General features: G+C 58.6%; 3 protein-coding genes across 3 annotated transcripts; all 3 read left to right on the top strand.

Annotated features, from left to right (window-relative positions):
* Positions 1-508: 508 nt before the first annotated feature.
* On the top strand, positions 509-7,019 carry KVR01_008249 (uncharacterized protein; the record flags this gene model as incomplete). The annotated part of the gene is made up of 4 exons (XM_044790708.1): positions 509-2,254; positions 4,333-4,418; positions 4,529-4,604; positions 4,770-7,019. 4 exons carry the CDS (start codon positions 509-511, stop codon positions 7,017-7,019), a joined length of 4,158 nt encoding a protein of 1,385 aa, XP_044643227.1.
* A 1,654-nt stretch (positions 7,020-8,673) lies between these two features.
* Positions 8,674-10,165, top strand: KVR01_007953 (uncharacterized protein). Its single transcript, XM_044795075.1, has 2 exons — positions 8,674-9,354; positions 9,435-10,165. Exons 1-2 carry the CDS (start codon positions 8,949-8,951, stop codon positions 10,079-10,081), a joined length of 1,053 nt encoding a protein of 350 aa, XP_044642931.1. The 5' UTR covers positions 8,674-8,948; the 3' UTR covers positions 10,082-10,165.
* Positions 10,166-14,266: 4,101 nt separating this feature from the next.
* On the top strand, positions 14,267-19,767 carry KVR01_007991 (uncharacterized protein). The gene is made up of 2 exons (XM_044781827.1): positions 14,267-16,535; positions 17,863-19,767. The coding sequence occupies exons 1-2, from the start codon at positions 16,524-16,526 to the stop codon at positions 19,306-19,308; spliced, it is 1,458 nt and encodes a 485-aa protein (XP_044642969.1). The 5' UTR covers positions 14,267-16,523; the 3' UTR covers positions 19,309-19,767.
* The last annotated feature ends 1,197 nt before the right edge of the window (positions 19,768-20,964 follow it).

Raw genomic sequence — 20,964 nt, 5'->3', positions numbered from 1 at the left:
GGTTCAATGTTAGTGGGAAGGCGCCAGGTGTTTTGCTGGGCTTCTAGTGTAGGTCCTAATTGGAAGCTCCCGAGCTTCAGCCCTGTCGCGACAGTCAGTCGCGGAACGTGCTGCCAGATTGCACACACCCAGCCAGCCAGCCCAGCCCAACCGCACGTCGGCGTGGCAGCTGCGTGGGGCTCTGCGCAAGGACCCGGCCCTAGCGGGGACAAGCTGGTGTGGGGCTGCACTGCTGTGTTGGGCTTGCAGCTTGCAGCAGGCACTTGCTGACAGGGGCAGGGATCTGGGCAGCTGCACTGTACTCCGTAGACCTAGACTACTCCGTAGGCCCAGTACTGCTCTTCCACTCAAAGCTCGAGCTTTACTAAGTTTCAATGGCCCGCGGGCGGATGACCTCACCACTCTCGAGCACCAGCGCTGCCCAAAAAGACCCTTAGAACGGTCCCTTAGGACTGAGACCGATATTGACGCGCATCCAACAGAACCAACCACGCTCGGTGCTGTGAACATGTCTCATCTCACGTCAAGGGCCGTCCTGCGGCAACACCCATCGCTGGCCCTCAACCTCACACGCTCACTGCAGCGAGGCCCCGCACGATCGTCAGTCCGCCACAGGAGCTCCCGCGCGGGTCCACCACCGCGGTACCGCGGCGGCAGGAGGATATTTGGTCTTGTCGCGGTTGCCGGCCTGGCGGTTGCCAGCGCAGCGTGGGCCTACCCGCTCTTCTTTGGCGACAATGCCGTCGCCGGGATTCCACAGGCCGAGATCGAGTTCGAGAAGAAGCGCAAGGCCCCCAGGAACAAGGAGGAGAACCGGGACCTGATCTCCTCCCAGCACATACAGGTGCGCAAGAGCTGGGAGAACCCGGGCGTCTACGCCTGGGGCTCCAATATCGGCAAGGTCGTCGCCCCGGAGTCCAAGGAGACCGTCGTCAAGACGCCCCGGAGGATCCCCTACTTTGACGGCCAGCTGCTCCGGGACGTGAAGCTCGACCAGGACTTCGGTGCTGCTGTGACGGAGAAGGGTGATCTTGTGCAGTGGGGAACCGGCTACCTCCCAGAGGATCCCAGGCCAGCTGTCACCCTCAAGGGCAAGGATATCTCGAAGCTGGCCATCTCGAGGGATCGCATTCTGGCACTGTCTACTGGCGGGTCCGTCTACTCAATCCCCGTGGCCAGGTCAGACCAATTTTCCGGGGGCAAGGAGGGCGATGGTTCGTCGTGGTTGTCGTTCTGGTCAAATCCTACGGCGGCGATCAATTACAGAGAGATCAAGCCCAAGGACCTGGGCTGGGGCGAGAAGATCGTCGATATCAGCAGCGGACGGGAACACGCACTGCTCCTGACCTCCAAAGGGCGCGTGTTCTCCGCTGCATCGAGCTCGGAAAGCTTCCCGTCGCGCGGCCAGCTCGGCATTCCCGGTCTCACATGGGCATCAAGGCCGCAGGGCCCTTACGACCAGCCCCACGAGCTTGGTACGCTCAAGGGTTTCAAGGCCAAGAAGATCGCAACCGGGGACCACCACTCATTGGTACTTGACGATGAGGGCAGGGTATTCGCCTTTGGTGATAACTCGGTGGGGCAGCTTGGGTTCCCCCCAGATGCTGAGGTCCCCGCCATCGACATCCCCTCCTTGCTGCCATTCAACAAGCTCTACAAGGCGACCGGGCTCCTGCCCAAGGTCACTTCTATCGCGGCTGGTGGTTCCAACTCGTACTTCACCGTGGATGCCACAAAGATTGCGTCTCAGACACCCCCGTCGGACAACGTCGCACCGGCACGAGACCTGGGCAAGGTAGTTGCGGACACGTGGGCGACGGGTGAGGGCATCAAAGGCAGTCTCGGCACGGGGGCGTGGACGCACATATCGAACGGCCCCAGCAAGATCAAAGCCCTCTCGGGGCTCTTTGAGTGGGACGAGAAGGCGAACCAGGTAGTGCCCATCCGACTTGCGCGCCTCTCTGTCGGAAGCACACACACGGCAGCAGTGATGGACAACGTGACGTATACAAATGCGACAGGCAAGTCGGGGGAGAACGACACAAACTGGGGTGCAGACATCGTGTGGTGGGGCGGCAACGAGTTCTACCAGCTCGGCAACGGCAAGAGGAGCAACTCGAACGCCCCGATATACATTGGCCCGCTGGACGGTGGGGCCGGGGACGCCAGGGCTGGCAGGAAGGGGGAGGAGCACCGATTCCAGATCACCCCGCGGCAGACGGCGCGGCTGGGCAAGGATGGCAAGGGCAGAAAGGTGAGCATGGAGCAGAGGGTGGAGTGTGGGCGGTATGTTACGGCCGTTTACTCTGGGACATGACAGCCTAGTGGGGCTCGATGAATTTGGGGAAGGGGGGGGGGTTGTTGAGTGCGACTGTGTGAATCACCTGTCTCACGCACGAAAAGTGCCAGGTGCCGGGCTCCCCGGAATTTGGACAGAGTCCAAGGCGTTGTCGCATTTGTGATGAGCAACCGTCGGGTATTGGCGTTCCATGAGAAAGGGGAGAAAGGGGAGGGAGGGGCAGTGTGACGGGCGGGATGAAACAGGAATCTCAGGCCAGACATGGTTGGATAGGCCATTTCTACTACTGTACCGCCTAATGTCCCGTGTATATGAGTACAGCAAGAAGCAGCATAGCTCTCCTCTCACAGCCGATTTGAATCCGAGATGAAAGTATCGAATAGGGAAAAGAACAATGGATCGTATCCGAGAGCATGGTAACGCAGCACAGTTGGCTGGGCGGCAAAAAAAGGGGGGTGGGTGTAATGCAGTAGAGGGCAAGATCCCTGCGGAGATCCTTTGACTCGGACACTGGCCGAAAGCATATGTGTGTCGTCTCAGATCTGGGGTTACAAGACAGGATGTTCCAGGCTGGCTGCTGCTAGTATTCGTGGATTGGTCCGGTGTTGGGGAAGAGGTTGGGAGCTGGCATCAACAGACGGGACTGACGGGCTCTTGGGAGGTGGGTCGGCGGTGGGAGAGTCATGAGAGTTCTGTCACGGATCTAGTGTACTATAGTCTAAGTAAACACCCGTATTCATTAGCGGTAGCACATAGAAACACGAGTGTTTATTGGTGTATGTCTACAAATAGAGTATAGTAGACGATAGTTTCCGTCCCCGGGGCCCATGCAGTAAGAACAGCCGCACGTAGGTGCAGGTGCAGGTGCCGGTGCAGTCAGGTGTCATCCCAGGCTGCCGGAACCCGACGAGGGGAGGGCATCGCAGTGTAGCATCCCATGAACACACCTTGCCACCGGGCAGATGGGCCAGGTGATCAGCCGACCCCAGCCAGCTGATAGGAACTATTGGTGTTCATCCGTCTCCATCGGATGAGGGTGGTATCCTCCTATTAGCGAGTCTGTGAGATTTGATTGGAAAAAAAGAATGAAGGAAAAAAAACACCCGACAACTATTGCATACTTAGTACACGTCCATAGACTCCATACCTACTTACCTACTAGTGACTGACAACATACAGTCGGCGTGTCCCCTGCAATCTGCGGGCTGACCCTGCAAATGAGTTGTCGAGATGTGGGGCCGTCCTAGGCTTATTTTAGCAACTCTCAAACCCACTCGCTGCCCAGTTGTCGATCGGCGGCCCACAGACAACGTCACACCTGTGGCCGCTGGAAGCTCCCCTGGGCTGGGCGGCAGGGCGGGCGGGCTGCAGGTCATTTCTGGCTGGGCGGACAGGCTGACAGGCGGGCAGGCGGACAGGCGGGCGGGTGTGACCACGGCTAGGGTACCCCAAGCCCTGAGCCCTGCAGGAGAGCTACACAGTACCTCAGTACCTCGGTACCTAGGTACCTGCCCAGGACGGCAGGTGGTCTGGTGTAGCTACAGGCCACAGGCTACAGCAGCTCTACTTGTACATGATTACCCCAGGCTTTTGAGAAAATTAAGTTGAGGTAGCAACAGAAGCCAGGCACGTCGCGATTCCTTTTCCGCCGCCACCACGGGCTTGACCTTGCAACAAGACCCTTTCTGGCCCAGGCTCCGACAAGGCCTGACCTGGCCTTTTACACATCAAGAACTCGCCCATTTCTGTCTGACACACCAGGTCGTGTTCGGCGCCGGGCCCTTTCCGACCACGGACAGAACCTTGTACCCGGGCGAGGAGTCGACAGCCGACAGTCGACAGTAGGGCGTCGAGAGCCGAGGCGGCAAGGCGGCGAGACGGCCAGACTGTACCAGCTGTACCAGAGCAAGCTCCCTCGGTGGCCAACATCAGAGTAGACTAGCCGCACGACTTCCCTCGGGTCACCAATCACGACGGCCACACCTCATCTGCGAATCTGCGACAATGTCGGCCACTTAGCCAGCCTGCCCGAGACGAGACAAGACGAAACGACGAAACGACGAGGCACGACAACGGATTTGTCTCCTCTGCTCCTCAGCCTCGCCCGTGGTCTCTCTTGGCTCAACCAACAACTCTCCCCCCCCCCTCCCTCTCTCTTTTTGGACCGGGGATTCGCACTCGCACCGCACGCCGCACGCCGCACGTGCTCGACTGCACCCTCCCGCCTAGTCAATCGCTTTGTCACCACCTCACCGTTGTTGGTCTCGACCTCGGCCTCGTCACGGATCGTCCCTTCGCACTATTTGTAGTGCTCCGTGCTCCCACGAAATCCCCCTACCGACCGACCGACCGGCCGAGCTCGAGAGCCTCTGCTTTGTTCCTGCATGCTGCGCGACCCTGCAGCTCGAGCTCTGCTTCTTAACACGTCCATTCCTTTGTTGTGCCCTCCTTCGCGCCGAGTCCACCCCAGTCTGCGCCGGAACACTCGCCCCCGGTGGCGCCCACATTCTCACTTACAAATTGCCCACACATTGCTGGCCTCCGGCCTCCCGACGGCTACTTCTCGCGCACACTCCTGCGACTCAGTCTTTCCTTGCAGGCCCGCAAGCGCTCTTCTCGACCTGTGTCTTGGATCGCAACTCCCCTGTCCCTCCCGGCAGCGTCATCGTCGGCAGTCGCATCCCACCCCGTCCTACCCACCAGCGGCCGCCGCTCAGACCCAAGGACGCCACTCATCACAACCTTGACAGAGTCACATCGCCGGCCAGACTTCACAATGGACCGCTTGCGGTCCGGCTTCCACCGGAAGAGCAGAAAGGCTTCGCCTTCGCGACCTACCATAATAACTGACGGCACACACAGCTCCGGCAAGACTACCCCCGAGCCCGTCTCGGCGCACTCTCCCCTCCAGGTCCCGCACCTCTCCAACAAAGACAAGAAGGCATCGCCCTTCCGTTCGCTGCGCGACTTCAGCCGCTCCCACAAGCGCGCACGGTCTCCCGCTACCGGCTCCCTCCCCCGTTCGCCCATCGGCGCCACCTATACTTTCGATGGGCTCGACGACACCCCGACGACCTCGCCCACCGTCCGGGGAGGCAGTGGTGACTCGAACCACAGACCACAAGACATGAACGGCGCCTCCGCCGGGGGACAGCCCCCCAGGATGCCCTCCTTCCTCGCCCTGCCGCCGCAGGACATTGTCGCAAAGTTTCAGGAGATCGTGTGGATGGAGCGCAATCGCATCATGCAAAGCCTCACCAACCCCTCTCCAGAATTCAAGTGGGCGCGCGTGACTGGCGATCATCTGAAGAAGTTGGACAGGTACATGAACATCCAGCCCTGGGAGAACAACCGCGTCAGGCTGCGCGTTCCCTCAGGCAAGGTGGATTACGTCAATGCGTCGCCGATCTCCCTGAGCGCCACCACCCCACAGCCTTCTCGGCCCAAGGCGCAGACCAAAGATGGTAAGGACTCTACAATACTGGGGCTGTCGGATCTTGCGGGCGGTGCGTCAGATCGATACATCGCCATGCAAGGGCCCAAGCGGAACACCACGGACCACGTGTGGCGCATGGTGGTTGAGCAACTAGAGAGCCCCGCCGTGATTGTCATGTTGACAGAGACGCATGAAGCCAATATGGAAAAGTGCTATCCTTACTTTCCGCGTAGCCCTGGCGACGCACCCCTGGAGATAAACGAGAGGGATGAATTCGGTGACGCGTTCAGGGCAAGTGTACATTGCGAAGCAATCGAGGAGACCGAGGCCGGGGACGCTATTGAGCTACGAAAGCTGGTGATACGATCATACAAGAGCCCAGCCAAAGTTGCAAAATCGCGCACCGAGGGCGACAGGGACCACCTGACAACACCAGTTAATGCAGTCGACGACAACGGTGACGTGAAGATGCTGTCACCTCTCAAAACCAGCCCGGGCCATGAAGACCTGTCCGGAGTAGATGGCAGTGATGGTAAGAGCGTCAACACCGAGCTCGGGGAATCAACAAATTCCACGCACCAGAAAGATTTGCCGGCGGAGTACGAAGAGCGCATCGTTTGGCACTTCCTCTACAAGAACTGGCCCGACTTTGGTGTCCCAGCCTACGAGGACCTCGACAGCTTCTTCACGCTGATGCGCCTGTCGCGAGAGAAGAACGCCAGCCCCGAGAACCCCCGAATTGTGCACTGCAGCGCGGGCGTCGGGCGCAGCGGGACGTTCATCGCGTTGGAGCACCTGATGCGCGAGTTGGACGCCGGCGTGCTGGAGAACTGGGACTCACCCTCACACTTTCGACATGGAAGGACGGATGAGGGCAAATCTGCCACCACGGATGGCGAAGATCAAAGTGGCCACCCTCAAAGCGACGATGATTCGGACGGAAAGATGGACGTCGAAGACCAGCCCGCGGCCGCCACAGAGGTAGAGGGCGATGATCTCATTTTCCACGTGGTAAACCAGCTGCGCGAACAGCGGCGCAGCATGGTGCAGGCTGAGCCGCAGTTTCTGTTCATCTACGAGGTCATGCGCAGGCTCTGGGAGGACAAGTACGGGACGACCGTGTCTCCCACCACCTCTGCAGCAGCGGCCCAGCATACGACCCCGCCACCGCGGATCAACGGGCCCCGGGACGCCGGGGGCGAGGAGAGCGATACCGGACAGCCGGCACGCAAGAGGCAGGAGTTTGACCCTTTTGTCGAACAGCACCGGGGCCACCCGGCTTAGGGGCTTGGGGCCCGGCGGCTCGGCACCAGGCGGTCTTCTGACGACGTCAGCGGCGGTAGCAGCCATGCCCGGGGTGGCCCCCGTGACGGAGGGAATAATAATAGCAGCAGGCAGGCGAGTGGTTCTTTCTTGATACCCATACCGCATGACTTCCCGGGCCCGCGGAGAAGCGTCTCCTGGAATGGCGACCACAGAGGCGGGTACAAGAGGAAGAGGTCATCGCGGGACCTCCGACCCGCCGAGGACCCGGCCATGTCATGAGATATTGCATTTAGGGGTTGGGCAGGAGGCGTCGACAGAATTATTTTTGTTTTGGCCCCCTGGATTATCTCACGTCTTGAGCATACTCAACAAAGCATCTGTCTCTTAAGGAGACCAATGTTTGGGGGCGGGGGTGGTTGTCACAGCATAGCATTTTGTAGTCCTTATTTGCCCCCTTCTTGTACCTCGTGTTCCGGACCCATCATACAGCATTGCATTGTCTTTTTTCCCCCTTCTCTCCTCCCGTGATACTACGGGAACGGAGACGGGGGAATGGGGAGGGAGAGTAGCATATTCCCTTGGTTTTTCTTCAAAGCGATGGTGGCGAGCCTCATATACCACGTGCACAATGCATACACATAAGTTTGATTACACTCTGAAGGAAATGGAATACTGTCTTCGCTATGGGCGTGGCATGCAGTGCGATCTACGTGAATTCCACGAAACGCTTGTCTGTCTACCGTGACAATACAGCACTCACCCACTCACTCACCGAAACTATGTGTCCCCCATGGACGGGACAGCAGCGTTGATACATCTTAACCTACATACGTGGACAATAACCTCTCTTGTCCCCCCCCTCCTTCATCATCTACATACAGAACCCAGATCTCGCATTCCAGGATCGGCAATAATGCCTTTGGGTTCGTGACTTCGCTCCTATGGTGGAGAGGCTAGTGGCATGCGTGATTTGTAAGTAGACTTCGGCTCGTCGGGTTGGGCTCTTAGGCCTTGGTCTTGGCTGACCAGCTGACATGGGGATTTATTTCCCCGTGAGGCGAGCGCTCGCTAATGCTGCGGTACGTGTGTCTGCGCAGACCTCTTTCTGCCTGCAGCTGGCCCTTGTTTGATTTGATTTAAACCCTACAGTATTGTATGGTCTGCCCATGGAGGGGGCAATATACTCACTAGGGGTAGACTAAAGCTCGCCAGGGGTACAAAAACTGGCTAGGGGTACAAATTCGAGAGAGGACTTGTTGACTGGCACACCCAGGTCTGGTACACCCACTGGTAGTCTGGCATACTCTACCTGGTCAACACCACATCTTCACGAATTTTCAAGGAAAATGAAGGAGGCAGGTTGGTCCTTCGGGCTCGTATTTTGCCTACTGGCCCTACTTGCAGCCTTTTGCTGCGCCTTAGGGCTTGCCCCCTTCGCCCTGCCGGCCTTTCTATTAGGGTGTGCCAAATCCTCCTCACTCGAAATTTGTTCCCCTGGCGAGCTTTAGTGTACCTAGTGAGCTGTATCCCCAGTTGAGGTGGACTAAAGGCCGCCGAAATCCGATATGTCCGAGCCCGCATGAGATAACTACCGACATCCTACACTAGGAGGATATTGGCAGCTCCTATCTGCGGCCCATAGTCCGTCGCGGGGAACGTGGGGAGCGGACATGTCTGCTGTTGGTTTGGTTTGCACAACAGATCTAGGTAATACCCAAACTCCATTCGGCTCCTACATTGTAACGCCGCGGGAGCGACCCCGTTCCTGTCACCTGCAGCCAGCCTGAGGGGGCCCAGAGTAACGGGTGAATATAAAGAATCGGCGGTAGCCACAGCGGGACAATGTCTCTCGAGCCTGTGATCTTGGGTGGTCGTGTGCTAGTAATACACCACAGCATATGAAACTATAAAGTTACCACACCGATCGCGCCAGGAACTGTGGCGACCATGGCATCCCAACCCATCCTCCTGAAGGGCGGCACCCTCCTGGTCCACGACGACGACGACCGTGTCGTGCCGACGAGGGCAGACCTCCTCATCGAGGGCGACAGGATCGCGCGGATCGACAGCGACATCCAGACTCCCGCGTCCGGTGCCAAGGTGATCGACTGCGCGGACAAGATCGTCTCCCCGGGCTTCGTCTCGACGCACGCGCACCTGTGGCAGTCGCAGCTCAAGGGCCGGCACGCCGACCACACGCTGGTCGAGTACATGCCGGCGGGCTGCTACTCGGGCGCCTTCTACTCGCCGGCCGATCTCTTCTGGGGCCAGCTCGCCGGCGCGATGGAGTCTGTCGACGCTGGCACCACCACCGTCGTCGACCACTCCCACCTCAACCTTGGGCCTGACTACCGTGAGACTGAATTCCTCAGCCACTGCTCTCGTCTTCGCGTGTGAGGGGGAAAGCAGAAAGTACTGACCCCCATCACATAGCCAAAACTGCGATCCAGGCCCTCAACACCTCGGGCCTGCGGGCCATCTATTGCTACTCACCGGAGCGGCGCGTATCCTCCTTCAGCCCGCTTAAACTGGAGGAGGAGCCCTACCCCTCACCAGAGGCGCTTCAAGCCTTTGAGGACCTGCCATCCCGGTCCTCGCCTGACGGCAACGGCCGTGTGGTCCTCGGCTGGTCGCAGGACAACATGTACATGCCCCAGGCCGACCTGCAGTCCCTCTACGGATGGCTACGCGGCGGCGTCGGCGGCGGCGGGGCGAGCCGAACACAGCTGATAACGACGCATGCGCCGGGTGGGCCAGCGTTCGGCGGGCGGCCCCCGGCGGTTTCGATCCTGGGTGCTGCGGGCCTATTGGGGCCAGACGTGCTGCTCAGCCACGCGCCGGGGCTGGCGGCCGAGGACGTCGCTACCCTCGCGGCCGCAGGGGCGTTCGTGTCGAGCACGCCGAACACGGAGATGCAAATGGGCATAGACCCGGTAGCGATGTGGAGGGACGTGATTGCCGGGGGCGTTGGCAGCCTAGGCGTCGACTGCCACACCTGGGGGACCAGCTACATGCCAGCCTGGCAGCCTGGGCACCTGCATGCACTTCCCCAGGTTGTCGCTTGCCTGTGCCGGATGTGACGTCGAGCAGGAGGAAGCTGCTGTGTGGAAGGAAGGTGCCTGCCTCTCTTGTGGGCGGTCAGTGCAAGATTCCCCGACCCCGACTACAACTTGTCAGCCTTATCAGTTGGACCGTAAGGTTTGGGCTTTGGGCCTTGGGCCTTGCATTGCGCCCTCTCACATTTTGTGCATTGCCCTGCACCACTATTGCCTGGTAGTAAGAAGTCAATAATGATTCCAAACACCTCGACACCGCCAATCATTGCCCGATTCGTGCTCCCCGGAAGCGCCCAGCATCGTTGATCCTCGGTGCGCTTGGGGGCACGTGCCTCTCGAACGATTTGTCACTCTTCCTTCTAGTACCAGCCTGGATGAACACGGCGATGGCGATGGCGACGGCGACGACAGGCGGTGGGATGATATTAGTCTCCGTGATGGTAATTACAACGCAAAAACCCACCCGCCGGGATGGGCCAGAAAAGACCAAAAAGACCACATGGCGACCACGCGGTCTGGTGTGTGCGACCTGGCGACCCGGCAATGTTGCAGGGCATGTGGGCATTCATTGTGGGCATGTCACAGCAAGGACGGGGTACGCAATAATCGACAATCCCGTGAGATGCCCCAAGCTCTCTCGTGTGGGTGGTTTGTGTCCCACCGCCCGACCCTCTCAGCTCTCAGCTCTCAGCCTCTCTCTCTCTCTGCATCTGCCATGCTTGCCATGTGCAGGCAGCTGTGCAGATCAGGGCACAGACATTCTCGACCGGGGCTGCCAGGGCCCGTAATGCCAGGCACCCGCAGTCGCGTGCCCGGTCTGCAGCACGGTTGCACGGGCACTTTTTCTGGCCGTCGATACTCCATCATCATCTGCTGTCACCCTCCGAACGCACCCTGCGAACGCGCTGGGGATGAGGATCAGCGCCAGCATGACATGCCGACCGCCTTCGCGCCTAATGATGCCCGACCTGGGCTGCCTGGCCTGCCATGTGGTGTCACCATCTGTCTGTCTGGTCTGGTCTGAGTCGCTTCCCGTGTCTCACTCATGACACCGACAAAGCATCGCCTGCAGCAGTTGGCCAGCAGCCTCAATTAATCCAACCCGCCAGCTACCCCCAGCCCGGCCCACCCCGGCCCGGCCCAGCCCCAGCTCACCTCAGCTCACCTCAATTGTCGTCCATCTCTGGCCGAATTGAGGCCTTGACTGTTGTTTCGTGGGAGACCCGAGTCAAGCCCCTTATCTCGCATGCGTCCGAGTGCGCACCACGAAAGCCAATTCACGCTTTCACTGCCCTGATTGAGTTTGCGAGGCGTCCAGCTCGGATCACGTCCCGGCCCCGTGTCACCTGGGCGGAGGCTCGCGCTGACGACGACGCCTCTTCTTCACACCAGTCAATCAATTATTTCAATGGGGCCAGCCTAAGAGGTCAGACATCCAGGGGCTCAAGGTTCAGGCCCGGTGGCAGCCGCGGCCCGTCACAGAGCTTGGCTTCTTTCTGATCCCCCCTGTTGGAGGGAGGGGAAGAAACGCTGCGAGGCCATTTTCGGCCGTGACAGGTGTGATGCGCCCGCATGAACCACGGTAAAGGGGCGCCGTCTCGGGATGTCTCTCTGGGCTCAGACCAAGGGTCCTCGGATGTCGGGTTTGTAGGCTGTGCAATTTGGGTTTGGATGCGCGGCAGCACCTTGGACATGACAGTCCGAGGGTGTCTCTGTCTGATGCCCAACATGTGGTGGAAGGCGCGTGATTGAGCCGACCTCATCATGGAAGTTGCCTTTTTCCCAAGCCAAACCAGGAGGATGCTTCAGACTGGGGCTCCGGGCCGGTACTGTAGTATCAACACCATAGCACCCCATCACGACATGTGACAGCGCCAGCGGGCCCCATCCCTACCATGGTCTGCCCACGACGGCGAGGCTGTCTGCCATAGCAGCGACCGGCTTTCCGCTGCCCGATTTCCGACTCCGCCCTCACATCGACGCCATGGTGAATGCTCTGCTCTGTTCATCCGAGGCTAAAGGAGCACTGGCCCCGCCCAAATTCAGAATTGGCCGAAACTGAAATGGCGCCCACCACACTGGATCAGAAGGTGCATGGTTGGTAGAGGGTGCGCTTGGATGGGCTGGATGGGCGGTGGTTGAGAAACAAGTCTCACCGGCCATCCTCCGGCCTTCCCACAATGCGTGGCTTGACCGGGTACCGGCAAATTTCCCTCCACACGCGTCATCCCGCCAGCCCGCTCAGCCGTGCACGCCTGAACGCCTTCGTACGCTCCCGCTCCAGCATCCGCTAGAAGTTAGTTCCCTCTGGCTTGGCTGCAAGGAGGTTCGTCTCAGGTTCAGAGGCTCGGTCTCTCAACGGCGACAGAGAAATAATGCGCCGGCGCCAGGGACTTGGTTCAAACCTGTCCAGGCTATTATCCTGCCACAGGTTCAATTTCCGCCCGCCCCAAAAGCGTCACCCTCCGTGCAGAAACCCACGCCCGCCGAAGCAGCCGGGGCGGTATGTCAGCATATGCAAATGCCCTTGTCACTGGTTCACCTGCTCTTTGCCGTCCCTCGGGATCTGGTTGGCTGGCTCGCGCGGTGGGTTGGTACCGTAATGTAAATCGGTGGCCCACCTTTTTGTCCTTCCCCTGCTCGAAATCCCGCCCACAATCTCACAGAGAGATCTGCCGTTTGGCTGAACCTGGAACCACGCCGCACCCCTGCTCAGTCTGGCATGGGCGGGGCCCTCTGCTGACCTCCCTGCAAGGCGATTCGTGACACACTAACCCGAGCCCCGGTTCTTTTTTTCTGTGCTCGTGGTGTTCTAGAAGTTTTCCACAGCGGCTTGTCCTCGCCTCGCGTCATTGGGTGATCCGCAGTCTACTGAATAACAGCAGACCCACCCGTTTTGTCAACCATGGCCCACCGGAAAGATGCATCTTCGACGATCCTGTGTACGCGGATGGCCTGCTGTGTGTTCGCAGCTTTTCCCAGGTGGTCGTTGAGTGGCCGCCACCGTCTCAGCGGTACCATGGTTTGAGATGTAGTTGTTTCGAGGAGTACATACTACCTAGGTACTTGTTATTATCGGCCTTGGCTGCGAGTACAGTACACAAATAGGCAGGGCTTATCCGAAGCCGCCGCCGACTCTTTCACATGTGTACATACAGCGAAAAAGCAAGTCCAAGACGGCAGCCAGCACCCAATCCCGCGGCGTCGTCGGCCCCAAATCTATTATGCTTCGGGTCTATTTCTCACCAAGGGATCCGCCTGCCTGCCTTCTCTACCACATCAACCCCTTCCTGGCCCCTCCCCCTCGTACCGGACTGCCGAAGGTTAGAGTTGGGCCGTCGATACCCTGTAACTCGTAGAAGGCAATGAGTCTCGAGGGCTTCCCATGGAGCCTCACAGTCTCCCGCGGCGGAAAGTCTAACGGGAATCAGAGGGTTGCTCTGCGTCTGTCTCGCAGATACGCACTCAACACAGGGCCAGGTCACACTGCTCAGCTTACTCAGGCCCATCCCGAGGGTGACCACTTGCAACCAGCGCCTGAGCGACACGACAGCCTGTGCCTTCACCCTCGCAGGCGGTATACCGCAGACGAATGCGCCCCGCCCCCCAAGATGCGCGTCACATCCCAGAAAGTCATCAACAGAGTTTCGCCCCAAGGCGCCCAGCATTGTCACGACGCATGCACATCACCACACCTTTCTGGCATCTGAAAGTGAAAAAGGGCTCGGCGTCGGTGTATCAAGGGCAGGCAAAGAGCAAGCGACGAGAGTGGGTCAAACAATGCGAGATCCTAGTCCGGGATCCAACCCAAAGGCCCAGAGCTCCTCCCATCAGTGGCCGACGGCCAACGGTCAGCCTGCAGGGCCGACGTTAAGCTTGCGAGTTATACATAAACCATACCTGCAGTACATACACTACATGACTTCATGTGACCTGCAGGACATCACTTACTCGGGATCGTTCATCAGTAGTGGCAATAGCTGCTGCTGCTGCTGCAGCACTTGACCGAGTAACGACGGGTGGTGGGAGACTCCGCACCCTAATCCCACCTGTCTTCCCAACGGCCAGAACCTCGAACCAGAACCTGGGACTGGACCGAACTTAGCATTGCGGAGGTCCTGAACAGGGGGGGCTGCCCTGGAGAGGAAAAGGGCATATCCCGTCGCATCCCCACGAGGGACACTGCCGACCTGAATAGCAAGTGGAGACGGCCTCAACCTAGTCCATAATAGACGATCCAGCCTGGTGCATGCGAGGATCTCTTGGTTTTTTCTGGGGCGCAAGCTCTCTCTCGTCTGTTGTGCGTCCCGCGTTTACTCCATTCGCATTTTTTGTTTTTATCCTCTCGTACCATGCCCCCGGGCGGTTCTCGTTCCCCATCCGATCTGTCACAACTCACAGGAGTATATAAGACGAGGGATAGCCGTCGCTCGCGCCTCGACAAGGCCCAATCAATCCAAGGGGAGCCCAGCAGCCCGACTTGAGCGCCTGTCTGACCACGCGATCGCAATCCTGCGCCCCCACCCCTGGCAGATCTCGTCGTGCGAGGTTCGAATCCCATCTCCGGCCCGGACTGAGCTGGACAGGAAAGGCTGCCGGCCTTGACTCTCTTTTTGTTTGAGTTGCTTCTGCCAACAGGAATTCCAAACCCGAGGTGCCTGGACTGGATCTGGATCTGGATCTGGAACACATCCTAGCCTCGTGTCAGCGCGGCCACAGACACCGATCTGAGCGCTCCTTTAAGCCTGGTCTATCTATCCTTCTTTTCTCCCCCTCTTGCACCCCTCGGCTGCGCATCGACATTCCACACCAACACGGGCGCAACAGAACCATCGGAGTAGTGCCGGGCGTATACATCTGTTTTGGTTCATGGATGCCCAACTAGCCTTTCGACGACTTGCAACACCGGGGACCATCCTCGTCTGATTTTCCGTTTTGCGACAGCCTGGGGAAGTGTCGCCCGTTCGCCGGTGCTGGTCCCGGTGCCGAACTGCACTCGAAGGAGGAGGGCCATCCAACGTGAATAAGAAGAATTCACAAGCCTTTTGCCTTCCGCTCAAGTGTTCACTCCCACACTTCCTGGCCCATATCACCCCATCCCATCCAATCCCACTGCCATCCCGCGCATTCACCCACTTGAGCAACACGTCTCACGACTGCATTCCCTGACGAGAGCCCGCCCCCTGCCACCCACACATCTGCCCTCGGTCTGGCTGTGTGTGTGTGTGTGTGTGTGCGAGGGAGAGGGGGAGAGAGACAGAGAGACAGAGAGACAGAGAGACAGAGAGACAGTGTGTGTGTCCTGCGGTTTCGGCTGTCCTTCCCGTCGTCACCGAACCGGTCAGCCCACGGGGTCTAGTTTGTGGCATCATCTCCGGTTATACCGGGCGGCGCGGCTCTTAAGGGTTCCAAGGAAGCACCAAGGATCAATAGGATATCACACAGGCCGTCCATCCATCCACCCATCCACCCATCCGCCTGCTCTCATCTCGCCCACCCGTCCAGCCTGCCAGCCCGTCCCATCTGGCACCACCTATCTTATCTATCTACCTGCCTGCATAACTCGGACTCGACCGACCGACCGACCAGCCGACCTCCCTTACACCCCGTTCCCATCCACCACCTGGGCAAGCATCCATCATCCACCCCCCCCTCCATCCCACTCCCCGCAGAACCAAGGGGGGCCACGCACAGCAGCAGTGAAGCACGGCATCACACCCTGCCAATCAGGTTGCCGACGAATCCGGGCTACTGCAGCTGCCACACACTAGCACGACCGAAGATTGGGTAACTTGGAGGCGCACAGCCCATTTTCCCTAACAATCAAACCAGCATCTCGACTTGGACGGCTGCAGCTTACTTCCAAGGTTGTTGTTACTTTTGCGCCTGCGCCTGCACAGTATATTCTCACCTACACCTACACCTGCCTACACCTACCACCAGGCCCTTGGTACTCGGTACTTGGATCTCGGTCCCGACAGACAGACAGTCATTCATTCACTTTTGTCAGCAGCAGTCCCGGGAGCACACAAGTGGACTTTTGTGTGTGCGCACCGCGCGTGTGTGCTTGCACAAAAGGTACCTAGGTTATATCCCCCAGGTCAAAAAGTCACCAACAGGTTATCAATCTATCAGTCTATCAGCCCGACCCAAAACAGAAGGCGTGGGCCTTGGCCTAGCCCGGGTCCCAAGTTGCATTTTCCCACGCCGGCTTGGCCTTGCAAGGACCCGAGTTTGGGGGCACGCAAGGCTTGGATCCTACGGTACGATACGATACGGTACGGGGCGGTACATCACGGCCCAGCACAGCACGGTGCGGTACGGTGCGGCGCGGTACACCACACACTCAGCGGACGGGACGTGCCTGCCATACACACATACATACCTACATCGTACCTGCCTGCAGCAGCCCTGCCACCCAACACACATCCCGCCCGCCGCCGATAAGATAGGGCCCGCCGCCGCCATGACGTCGATTGTGAGTAACAAATTGTCTTTCCTTTTCCCCCTCCTTGTTGTCTGGTTCCCCGGATCCTCTTGGTGCCTGTTCCTGCCTGTTCCGTCTACTCGGTTCTCCTGGCTCGGCTTCTCTTTCCTCAAATCCCCTCGAGTGCGATTGCAGACGCGGATGCAAGGGTCGACGGGAGGCAAGGCAGAAAGAGGCAGGCAAGGGCCATGGACAACCTCGCTCTGTCCCCCACTTCTCCTTTCCCCGGGACACACCTTTTCCAGGGTGTGGAACGTGCAGGCAGGGCAGGTCAAAACAAAAGTCCCAGATTGGTATCAAACAAGCAGGGGTTGGGCGCCGACGACTTCCAAAACCCCCATCCAGGCGATCCCGACAATCCCATCATCGCTGGATCGGTCCCGTCTCGACAGCCTGTAGCCGGCGTCGTCCTACACACCACCCTCACCCTTCTGCACAAGTGACTTCCACAAGTGCACATCTGCACCTCTGCACACCCTGCACGTTTCTGCAAGCCTCTGCGCGTCTCTCTCACCCTCATCCTTTCCCCTTGGTCACTGGGATCCGAACGAGGCGGCTTGGTGTGACCCCCAAACCCGCACCCACTCGTCCTCTCTACCCTGCGCGCGTCATCCCACGCTTCTCCTGCTGCTGCTGCTGCTGCTGCTGCTGCGCAGTCATACACTACTACAACTTTTTTTTTTTCTTTTTTTTTTTACTTCTTCTTCGGTCTGCAACGTACCTACCTCCCTTACCCTACCCTCCTTCGCTGCACCTGTTCCCTGACCGCCTCACCGCCTCGCCTCGCCTCGCCCTCCATCACATGCATCCAGGCCCGCCCGGGCAACCAGCTCACCCTCCTTCCAAGCCGGCATCATTGGAATGTGCTGTGAGACACATGGGTTCTGGCATACGGAACCTGCCCTATTACCTCGCTCCGCCCATGACGTGGACCTCCGTCTAATTGCGTTGTCACGGTCATGGAAATTATCCCGGAGTTTCTACCCCCAGATTCCCGTGCGAATGATAAATCGCCCTGCAAACCTTGGGGCCCATCCATCATCTATCTGCCAGTCTGCCAGTCTTCTGTCTGCCTGGCCTCTCTCGCCCCTTATTAGGCCTTGATTACCAACCTCCACACGCCCACTCCACGTCCTTTCGCATGACAACCCCGTCCACGCGTCTTAAATACTCTCTGGTCGCACTCTTTAGCTTCTTGCTTGGCTCAAGCCCTCCATTCCTTCACCGTCATCCTTTGTGTCCTTTGTTGTTACTTACTCCCGGCATGGTTCGCGAGCCGGCCTAGACGGCGAACATGATATTAATATCCGGTGTCCAGTTATGTCTGGCGCACTACTGCGACGTCCACGGCCCCACTCCGCTGATGGTCACCGAGGGCCTGCCGGTACCGTGCAGCGCATGCTATGACGAGTCACCCTACTCGGCCAGCGACCGACCACATTCGAGCGCCAGCACGCCCACCTCCACTAGCCAGTCCGGCGCAGCCATTACCGAGGCCTTGAGAAGGCTCGATCTCGACACCAAACGCAGCTCCTCCACCCCCGCCTCCGACCAAGACCCACCTGTGAACCGCTCTGCCCTCCGCCGCGCCACCCAGATCGCATCCGCCTCCGCCGTGGACACCCCACCAGTCAGCCCTAGGTACACGGCAGATTCCCCGCATACGGGAGCATCGCACTCGCGCCGTGAGTCAAGCTACAGGAGGACATATGATGAGACTGTTATGCGCCGCGCCGGCCCTTGCGACAACTGTGCCCTCACCCTGCCCAAGCGGCAAGAGACCAGGTCGAAAGATGGGGACGCCGATGCGGGACCAACCCTGCGTACCCGCGCTCCCTATGCCCGGGTGTACGGCAGCGGCGTGCCTGGCGATGCCTCGCCCCCCAACTCCACCTCCACCGTCTCCGATGACGAAGAGGTACCACCCCGGAGACCCGCCCACCGCAGGACAGGCACTGTCACCTCTGTCACCTCCCGGTCGAGTGCGAGCTCCTCTTCTCCGGCGAACGGCCACACCCACTACCTGGATTACACGTCCACCCACGAGCCCGTCGTCCCGTCCTCCTTCTCCATAGTCCGTGCCTCCTGCATCCGGACACTGTCCTTCGAAACGCTGCCCCGCGGCACGGCCATGAATACGGGCAACACCCCGACTGCATCGCCATCATCCCCGGGTTTCGTGACGACACACAGCCCCGGTGCTGCCGCCTCAGGTGGGCCCATCTTTTTCGGCGACCCAGGCGCCGGCTACACGACGGCCTACATCTTCCGAATCCCGGACGTACATGCACGAGGCCACAAGCGAGTCTACGCCTTCCTGGCTCTGTCGACACACCGTGAGCGCCTGGCCATGAAGGCCTTCACCTTCATGTCCCAGGCCTTCCGTGAGCTGGCCGCCTGGATCCAAAGCCTCGCCGAGGCTGAGGCTGAGCGCTACGCTAATGATACGAGCACCGCAAGCAGCCCTCTGTCGGCTGGCGCCATGTACGGCGGTATGGCAGCTCAGCAGCAGCAGCAGCAGCAGCGACAAAGCGACGGCCACGGCGAGGACGCCAGCAGCGGCAATACTACAGGCAGCGGATTCCTCTCTGGGGGCATGGGAAGTGGCCTGTCGCGCCGCATGGGTGGTGGGTACGGCCCCGGCAGCGTAAGCCTCAAGGCTCGGGGTCTGGCGGAGCTGGTGGGCCTACCGGACTTCTTCATCGAGCTACACTCGCGGTTCGTGAGGCTGCTGCTGGAGCTGGGCGTCGTGCTGAGCTCTTGATAATGTGCAGGTCAGCTAGCCCATTGTCTGTGGGCCGAGTGGCTAGGGAATGTACGATGGTGTATCGGATATCTGTTGTACGATAGGGCGGCCGGAAAGAGATGGCGGGAACTCTCTCTCTGGTCCCTTTTTTGTGTGCGAAAGCGGGACGCCATGAGGTATTTGGGGAAAACTTTGAATTTCTGTTTCGAGGCGCAAAGCGAGGCGTACGCTTTTGTTTGTTTGTTAATTTTTCCAGAAGGGAACGGACGGGGTGCAATTGGAGGATATACCAAAAGTTGCTAGACGGGGGAGGAAAAAGCATCCGGGCAAAGGGATACGGGGTTGAAAGAGATACCAAACCGGCCAGCCGATAAAATACATGGGGTGTGTGTAGGAGTTGTACTATCCTAGATACTGCCTACCAGGTAGTAAGTATTATTATCATTCCTTCTGATGCTGTTTGTACCTGGTCAAAATGTGGAGGGCTTGGGCTGTGTGTACTATGCCACTTGCTCGATCACAATGAGCCTTCTTTTACCCAATGCTCTTCTCTTGCCTGGCTTGTAGTGCCCCCTTTAAACATGGACTCGGGACTGAGTCTGATAATTCTGCGTGCTCGACATAGCAAGGATGGTTAAAGGCCGAGCAGAAGGGCTCGGAGCAAGAGACGCTGTCAAAAGACAACAAGACGCCAGATAGAAGGGCGTCAGACATGACCAACGAATGGTCATTACGGCTGCAAAAGCTGATGTTGTTTTTGGTGGTTTGTTTTCCTCGCGCCACATTTTCCTCAGGCCATGTCACTGTACAAGCACAGCCATCGGTGCCCTTCCTCTTGATGGAGAATGAGAATACGAGACTTCTCTCGTGTCGGGTGGACGGACGGAGGAAGGGGTGTGAGCACGCTCCGTGGCTGGTGACGAGAAAGCTGGACTTTGTTTGTTCTTGTGTTTTTTTCCCTCTTGTCTAGGCATGCAACTGGATTTGATTAACTTGCTAGTCATCACGAGACAGGTGCGTGGGGCTGGGGAATTCAAGCATGCTCTATGTGGACAGTGCCCTTGAAATAAGTACTCACTGCTCCCCCAGGTCTGATCAGATGGACCGCTTCGTCCCGTAACCTCATGGCTGGGCAACTTTGTTGGTTGCTTGCTGTTGATGGTTTGGACGGGGCGGGCTACCACCTGAACATCAGGCCACCTTACTTTGCCTTCTTGGTGAATGTTTCGAGTCCTGCTCAATCACTCCTCGGGTTTGTCCAGCCAGCAGTGGTTGAGGGCCAGATGTAAAGCATCAAACCGGGCATTTTTCTTTTATCCAGAATGTAACCTGAATCATATATAGCAGATATGTGTGGCCATGGGAAAATTACCAATCGATATACCTCGGCTCATATACAGGCCGGCGTGTACAACATTCGTGGCAATTTGTGATGAATTTAGGTGTCTGTGAAGATGAACTGTGAAGCAAATGTCACTGAAATTATAACAAACTATCCATATGGAGCAGCCCCCATACAAACCTGGTTGGAGTCTTAAAATGTGTGTCCGTTGTGGGGAGGTGAGTCTCTGAATCCACCGAAACATCGTCAAAGCCCGGGAACCCAGAGCTGGATTATTTGTGCCCGGGCGTCGAGAATCGTCTAGGAAAAGACTCATCGCAGTGGTTCTAACA

This window comes from Diaporthe batatas, assembly GCF_019321695.1.
Source record: "Diaporthe batatas strain CRI 302-4 chromosome Unknown Contig00009, whole genome shotgun sequence".
Classification (NCBI taxonomy): Eukaryota; Fungi; Ascomycota; class Sordariomycetes; order Diaporthales; family Diaporthaceae; genus Diaporthe; species Diaporthe batatas.
The sequence above is the reverse complement of the archived record's forward strand: the minus strand, read 5'-3'. Positions and strand labels throughout refer to the sequence as shown.